Source organism: Eucalyptus grandis, chromosome 10 (assembly GCF_016545825.1).
Source record: "Eucalyptus grandis isolate ANBG69807.140 chromosome 10, ASM1654582v1, whole genome shotgun sequence".
NCBI classification, from domain to species: Eukaryota; Viridiplantae; Streptophyta; class Magnoliopsida; order Myrtales; family Myrtaceae; genus Eucalyptus; species Eucalyptus grandis.
The window spans coordinates 19,038,937-19,046,910 of record NC_052621.1 but is presented as its reverse complement, the minus strand read 5'-3'; the positions used below and the strand labels follow the sequence as shown (position 1 = coordinate 19,046,910).

The 7,974-nt window shown below is 42.1% G+C and overlaps 1 protein-coding gene across 1 annotated transcript; it reads left to right on the top strand.

Annotated features, from left to right (window-relative positions):
• The first annotated feature begins 358 nt into the window (after positions 1-358).
• On the top strand, positions 359-4,656 carry LOC120288734 (probable aminotransferase TAT2). Its single transcript, XM_039302868.1, has 8 exons — positions 359-549; positions 1,087-1,426; positions 2,007-2,225; positions 2,344-2,403; positions 2,507-2,662; positions 2,771-2,864; positions 2,996-3,127; positions 4,445-4,656. Exons 1-8 carry the CDS (start codon positions 374-376, stop codon positions 4,654-4,656), a joined length of 1,389 nt encoding a protein of 462 aa, XP_039158802.1. The 5' UTR covers positions 359-373.
• Positions 4,657-7,974: the final 3,318 nt, after the last annotated feature.

Below are 7,974 nucleotides of genomic sequence, written 5' to 3'. Positions count from 1 at the left end.
AAGCATCGGAAGGCATTCGGAATTTTCCTGCCCCATATTAATTACTCTAGTCAATTTTGGGTCACCATAGTTTAACGAACCGACCACGTGGATTCAGGCGTGTCTCACAGTCCGACGTCGTTTGCCTTTGTCCGCATCTAGACCTCCCCGTTATTTAAACGCACACCGCCGGAGTGTCCTTTGAACACACCCCACGAAACACAAAAGCGCGAACTTACCTCGACGCTTGCCGATCGATCCCCGAAAGATGACGGTGCCAGTGCAGAACAGGACCATGAACAAGACCAAGGCCAGGACCGAGTGGACGTTCCGGGGCAACGGCAGGCTCCTGGGAGCGTCGGCAATTACGGTCCGTGGCGTCCTCGACCGGGTGATGGAGAACCTCAACAGGGATGACCGCAGAGCCGTCGTACCACTCGGCCAGGGCGACCCCTCCTCGTTCCCCTGTTTCCGGACTGCACAGGTCGCGGAGGACGCCGTCGTCGATGCAGTCCGCTCGGCCGAGTTCAACTGTTACGCCCCCACCGTCGGCATTCTTCCCGCTAGAAGGTAATACCAACGCATGCCCCGGACGGATGGCGATTTTATTATCCACAGCACCAACACACATGCAAAAATCTGTTCCAACTTCGAAGGCTTACGTGTTTAGTACTTGCCTATGTCACGAAATCTTGATTTTAAGACTTTATTTGTTTCATAAAAATAAATAACTTAAAAAAAAATTAAAAAAATTGGTATCTCTCATAAATATGAATAAACGACAAATATACATAAATTATTTATTGATAATAAAAAAATTCCATTGACTAATTGTTTCTGGCGATGCAAGTGATTATTTTTAGATAAAATATTTTTAAAAAAATTATTTATGGTGAAATAATCAAAATTTTAGTGTCATATATTATTTTTATTACCTGCGTAGTGATAGAATTTTTGTGGGCAACGCATGAAATTACTGGACGAATTGGATTGACCACATGTTATCATTGTTACATGTGGGAAAAAAATATAAGTTCAGTTTTGGAAATGGCCAGCATTAATTTAATTAGTAAGCTAAGGCTAACTTGAGGTATAAAATTTCAATAGGGCCATTGCCGATCATCTCTCGCGTGACCTCCCTTACAAATTATCACCGGACGATGTCTACCTGACGATAGGAGGCACGCAAGCCATCGAAGTCATAGTGACGGCCCTCGCTCGCCCCGGCGCCAACATTCTGCTTCCGAGGCCCGGATACCCGTGCTACGTCGCACGCGCGGCGCTCTGTGGCCTCGAGGTGAGGTATTTCGACCTCCTCCCCAACAGGGGCTGGGAGGTCGATCTCGAGCGCATGGAGGATCTTGCGGACGCAAACACTGTCGCGATGGTGATCATCAATCCCGGCAATCCGTGCGGAACTGTCTTTAGCTACCAACATCTGAAGGAGGTAAACTGTTTTATGAGCTCATATGGTATACAGTGCTAGTGCCGCCTGGCCAAGGATAGGCTTGTGCGGTGCTCGGAGAGTCGGAACACCAAGCCGGCCTTCCCTCGATAGATCACTTCTAAGAATAGTATGGACAGTCACATTCTTATAAACCATACCCAATTTAGTTTGGACATCCGATCTCTTGAACAGACCTATGAATTGTGTTAAAACAATAACTGGTTTTGACCTACTGGGTCATCATTAGGAGAACAGAGCCAATCCCATTTTTAGAGATCCTCTAAAATAATAATCATCACATCCATGAATTCCTAGCATAAACAATCCGATGCAAATCTCACCATTGCACTTCCCCTTCTACATCTCTCATTCTTCATCCCGTGCCACAAAACCACACTTTTTAGCCCACATGGGTATGAGGGAACTCGGACCACGATACTTGTATGTTAATTCATAGTCCAGAAATTTGCTATCTAAATCTCTCAGACTATGGAAAAAATTACAATAAGCATATGAATGTGGTATTGTTTTGACCAACACTAACTTCGTTCATTATTTTTCTTATGTTACTTCCAATTAGATTGCCGAAACGGCTAGGAAGCTTGGAATCATGGTGATTGCAGATGAAGTCTACGACCATCTAGCTTTTGGGGATACGCCATTCGTGCCCATGGGTGTTTTTGCATCGATCACGCCCGTCTTGACGGTGGGCTCCCTATCAAAGAGGTGGATAGTCCCCGGCTGGCGACTCGGTTGGGTAGCAACGAATGATCCGAACGGCTTTCTGAAGGATACCGGGGTTTGTCTCTCTCTCTCTTTCTCTCTCTCTCTCTCTCTCTCTCTCTCTCTGCTACGATGAGATGAATGATGATCAGTTCCTTGAGGAATGACAAATTCGTGTTCTCGATCACTTTCAGGTTGTCGAGTCCATTGTAGGATTTCTAAATGTATCCCCCGATCCTACAACCTTTGTTCAGGTATATCAACTCGTCCTTCGGTGATAAACCGGATTCATGAGGATTGGCATTGTCCTAATGGAATAATCGATCATATGTGAATCTTACTCTAAAATCACGACAGGCAGCGATTCCTCAGATACTCGAGAGAACGAATGAGGAATTCTTCTTGAAAGTTCTTCGCATGCTAAGAGAGGGAGCGGATATATGTTATGACAAGATTCAAGAGATTCCTTGCCTCGCATGCCCGAAAAGGCCCGAAGGGTCCATGTTTGCTATGGTATGAGCACACACGCATTCATTCATCTAGTTGTGGCACGCACGGTGTTATTCAAGCGATTCATCTTTTGCCATTTTGAGGAGCTGAAAGATGCAAAACAAATGACAGGTCAAGTTGAATTCATCACTGTTGGAGGACATAGAGGACGACTTGGATTTCTGCGTCAAGCTGGCTAGAGAAGAGTCCGTTCTCGTCCTACCTGGTGAAGTCTGCTTCTCGTACTCGACGAAATGAAACGTGTTTCACGATCGTGAGATGGGCGGACATCGAAAGTCTGTAATGTTTTAAAAGATTAGAAGTCTGAAGGGCAATGTTCTACGTTCCTTTTTGCAGGGATGGCTTTGGGAATGAAGAACTGGCTGCGCATAACCTTCGCCGTGGAGCCGTCTTCCCTCGAAGATGGCCTTGAGAGGATGAAAGCTTTCTGCCATAGGCATGTCAAGAAACAACACACGGGATCTATACGTTCGTTGGAGCAATATTGCAATCTGTAACCAGCGTCATAAAAGTATGGTCCGAAGCTCCATTGAAATAGGTGCGAGTGTGGTCGCCTCGACAGGAATTGATTAATTTATTGCAACTTTTTTGTGGTTACAACTTGGTTAGAATTTTAGGTGCTCAGTAAACAGTAGGTCGTGACCATAACTCCTACTTTGTCTCTCATGATGCTGTACTTGTGTGTAATGAGTCCACAAGAACTAGTGTGTGCATTTATAATGATATATTCAAACAGAAAGTAATTAGGTTGTTGTTCCTACGATGCTACTCAAGCGAATAGAAATGCATAGCTCAATAAGAAAGAAAAAAACGACTGCTCTAAATACAATATTGATTTAGCCTACAACTGTTTATGCAGGAGAGACGTTTATATGTAGAAAAAGCCTTTGATAAAGCTGAAGATTATAAAATGATGACCCGCACCAAATTGGGAAAATTTTTGAAAAATTATATTAAAGTGATTTTTATGTAAATTTGGTGAAAATTTTACCGGGTATAACATTTTCGCCGGACGTCTCATTCACTCGATTTTGTACCTACAAAAAGCCGTGACTAGCTATTTTCAATTCATCTTTAGAGAGAGAGAGAGAGAGAGAGAGAGAGAGAGAAATAATTAAAAATAATTAAAATTTGAATTAAAAAAGGTAGAGCCTTCGTCCAGGAGAGACACGAACAATATCTCCAATACCCCTCAAATTGACATACTTAAAAGGTTTATCATTAAAATATCATTAATGCAATGGGTTTATGATTTATCCGACACTTTTATCAAAATTGCACCAAATTTCATTACAACAACATCCTCGAACGTCCTATGAAGGGTAAAAAGAAAATATATCATCCGTGTGACTTCATGGCCTCGTTTGGTTACTCATGGGATCGGATTACAAAAGAAGTAGGATTCCGATGGCTGGAAGCTATTGTGTTTGGAAAGAACTTTGTTACTAATAATGGACCGGCCACCGCCACGCCATCACCGCAGCCGCCCACCACTCGGGTCACTGCAATCTACATCTCATTTCTCTGTTGTTGTCATCAATGCCCGAGCTCAAGGTCACGCACGATATCAACAACCTTCCAAATATCCATTCCAACTCAAATCCGAGGAAAGAAAAAAGCATGACTAATCTAGAAAGAAATTCAGAGTCGGATTTTGAGGGCTTGATCTTCGCATCGTCTTGGAAAACATCTTAAATCAATGTGGGCAATGGAGATCAACTTTCGTGATAAATGATACATGTGCTGCGATTTGGACTAAATTATTGTGGAGCTTGATGGTGGCAGTGGAGGTCGAGTTCGAGATTGGATGGTTGCCGATGGTGGTTTGGAAGCTCGGCAGTGGCGGCGGCGAAGGTGACGTCAGCGGGGTGTTGGTGGCTGTGGGGCAGACAACGGTTGTTGATGGTGGCGGAGTGTGCCGCAGATGGTCGGTTGCCGGCGGTGGTGTTAAGTTGGGGGCAGGGGAAGTTGAAGTTGTATTAAATGGTGGAATTTAATTGGAATTTACGTAAAAATTATGGTGAGTATATACAGTACTTCTAACAAAAAAAAAAGTACATAAGATATCATCTATGGTATGAGATTTACGGAATAGTAATTATAAAATCACGATTGTGTGAGATTATTATTATATATATTTATTATAAAAAAACACTGAATTACTTTTTCAGTCTAAAAAGTAAAAATGTCTCTTAAAAATCGGATCTCTTTTAAACCCTTTAAATCTTGTCACTTCATATTCCATAAAAAGCAAAAACTTCTCTTTTTGTTCTTCGTTCTCATACACACTCCCGAACTCACTCTCTACAAAACACTTCCCACATCCTCTTCTCTATTGCAAAAAGATCAAAACTTTTCTTCACTTTCGGAACTATGGCACCAAAAACTGTTATGAAGTTGAGGCCCAGACCTTCTGGTTCACATGATCAAATCACATTGCGGGCTTGCAAGCAGGGTCAAAGGAAGTCTTGAATTTTTGGATCTATCTGATTCTTCTAATAGCATTGAAGGTATGGAAACTTCTACAAACTTTTCTTAGTTAAGATCAACGCTTGGCACCCTCAAGGCATTATGAGACAATGATGATGTAATTTCTTGACTGTTGACTAAGTATGATTTTGATAGTGAAGAGACATTAGAGTTAATGTTGATATTGCTAGTATGAGTACCTAGAGGGGGGTGAATAGGTATATAAAAGATTTTTCTTCAGTAATTGCACAATACTAGACAGTTGATGGATTTGAGACAAACGATAATTAAAGTAAAGCGAGAGAAGAGAAAATTGAACACGCGGTTTATAGTGGTTCGGCTTATATCAAGCCTACGTCCACTCTTCTTCCCGACAGCCTATTGGCTGGATTCCACTATGAACAAAGAGAAGTTACGGCACGGCTTTGCCTTGATTCCACGGTGTAGATGTTCTACCATACCTCCTCAAGATTTCTCACAAATATAGACTCTCTTTTGTATACAAGTATTCACTCGAGTAATTGTCTAAACAAAAAGGAGCTTCGGACTTTGGAATTCTTCTATCGCGCACACCTTGAACAACTAAGACCGTCTTCCTTATATACTCCTTTATGCCATCATACCCGTTGGCACTTACAAAAGGAATTCTTCCAATCTACCCGTTGGACGGAATCAATTAGGAAGATTGTTCGAGCTATTAAAGGAACGTGTTGATAGCCCATCAATCCTGTTCGCCCATACAATCAGGATCTCGATTTCCATAAGTAGAACATTCCAATAATATTTAGGCAATCACCGGATCTTCAATTATCGAGTCAATCTTCGATCAATCAAAAGACTCCGTTATGTCTTTTCCAGCCACGAGATCTTCTCCGAGTTGATAAGGTTAAATCCTTGAAACATCCAGTTCTAGATAACCTTTCTTCAACGGATTAGAGACTGTCAATGAGGATAGACTTTGAGTCTTGAGTCGGCTGTCCGGAGGTCTTGAGACTTTAAAGAGCAGAGTCGCAAGCCTTGGAGACTAGGCGATGGAAACGTTTTGTCAACTTCAAAAGACTTCAAGAAGATTTCTCCAACAATCTCCCCCTTTTTTGATGGTGACAAAACTTTTCGCAAATTTGGATAACTTTGACCTGCAAAACATTTCTCAAACACATATGCATATCTTATAGAGATAAATGGCTTAAATGAATAACACTAGAATCTGCAACCAAAAAAAATAGGTTAGTTTAGTATACGATAAAGCCATCCATAAGATATCAATACTAGTTAATAGAATCAGTCAAGTCCAAGTCTAGTTCAGTTCTCATCCGGACACAAAACAAAGTCAAACGAGTTCAAACAACAAAACAATCCAACAAAAAGTTTAACAATTGAAAGCAATTGAAAGTTTGTTCAAATCTAAAGTTTGTTCAAATCTTGCATCTCTCCCCCTTTTTGTCGGCATTAAAAAGGTTGAGATGTAGTCAAGATTGCAGGAACGCGAACAAGTTGGAAATTTTCCATAGGCGAACGATGCCTTCCAGCCTTTTAAAGTCTTCCTTCGGTTGTGCAATCTCCTCACTCTTGGCATTGGCACGATTACGAACGAGAGAGGGCTTGCATCTTATCATTCAATGAAGGGAAGAAGCTTGACCTTCATTCTTCAAGCTTTGAACCTCGCATCCCAAGGCATAAATTTGACCTCGCATCTCCAAGAGAATATCCATGATTCTGCGAAAATCTGCTGTATTATCAGTCTGAGTACTTGCTTCTTGACCCTATCGATGGAGTAAATGCGGACGATGGTAGATCGGCATAATCTCGTAGGTTTGGCGATGATACTTCATGACCTTCCTCGGAAATTGAGAGGCATAAACATCCTGCGGGTGCACGGTGAGCGGCCGACTCCTTCACTTGCATCGGGATATGAAGACTTCACTCCTTTTTCTGATCTCCCCTGTTTCCATGTCTACGGTGGAGAAGAGTGTTCCTCGGGTTCTCCTTCTTCTCTTCTTTCTTCTTCAGGTATTTCCTCCTCTGCTTCTTTTTCAGCTTCTCTTTCTTCTTCTTCCTTCTCCTCTGCTTCTTTCGTCATTTGTTCCGATTCTTTCGTGGAAGGGACGACTTAAATTGTTCAAAGCCATTGCGAGATGGTGATGTCTTCCTCATCATCTTCATCCTCAACGAGGAGAGCTCTTCTTCTCTTGGATGGAGCAACCATGGGCTCCTTCCCTTTTCTTTTAGCTGCGAAGAGATTTGATGATGTTTGGTAGGAGTTTTCTCCTTGAATTTCTCCAACTCCTTGCTCAGTTCCTTCGGACGCATTTTGGTCACCATTTTCAGTCCTACCACCATATGATCGCATGGTCGAACACAAAGATTTGCGGAGGCTGAATATTCAGATGTCCGAATAACTTCGTAACAAGGCTTGGATAAGGGAGTTGACCTCTGTCCTTCATCATTGCTCTATACATGTGAAACATAACGGTATGAGGGAGAAAACCTTTTCCCAAAGAGGATGGCATACATCGGCTTGGCCTACGAACTTGAAACATCGGTCTTGGAAGTTGATTTCGGTCGGAGGCAATTAATCACAATCTTGTGAAGCAAGATGTTGAATGCACTCATCCTTAAGTAGGTGATCTTTTCATCCGTTTTCTGTCCTTCACGGTTCCAATGTGGCCCGAGCAATGGAAACTTTGATTGGTTGATATCTTCCTCTTTCAACTCCTAACACATGCCAAAGCATATTCATATCCACAACATAGTCTGGTCTTTAACGCTGAAAGAGAATCTATTCGCATCCAAAAAGCTAAGATTTGAATAGAAGTATGCGTTAATTCAACATAGGCCTCTGTAGT

Bases quoted from the DNA above. Each gene is read 5' to 3' on its own strand.
- LOC120288734 (XM_039302868.1), top strand. From the start codon at position 374: ATGGAGAACCTCAACAGGGATGACCGCAGAGCCGTCGTACCACTCGGC. The intron at 2,226-2,343 runs GTTTGTCTCTCT...GATCACTTTCAG, and splicing joins GCTTTCTGAAGGATACCGGG to GTTGTCGAGTCCATTGTAGG. The intron at 2,404-2,506 runs GTATATCAACTC...AAATCACGACAG, and splicing joins ATCCTACAACCTTTGTTCAG to GCAGCGATTCCTCAGATACT.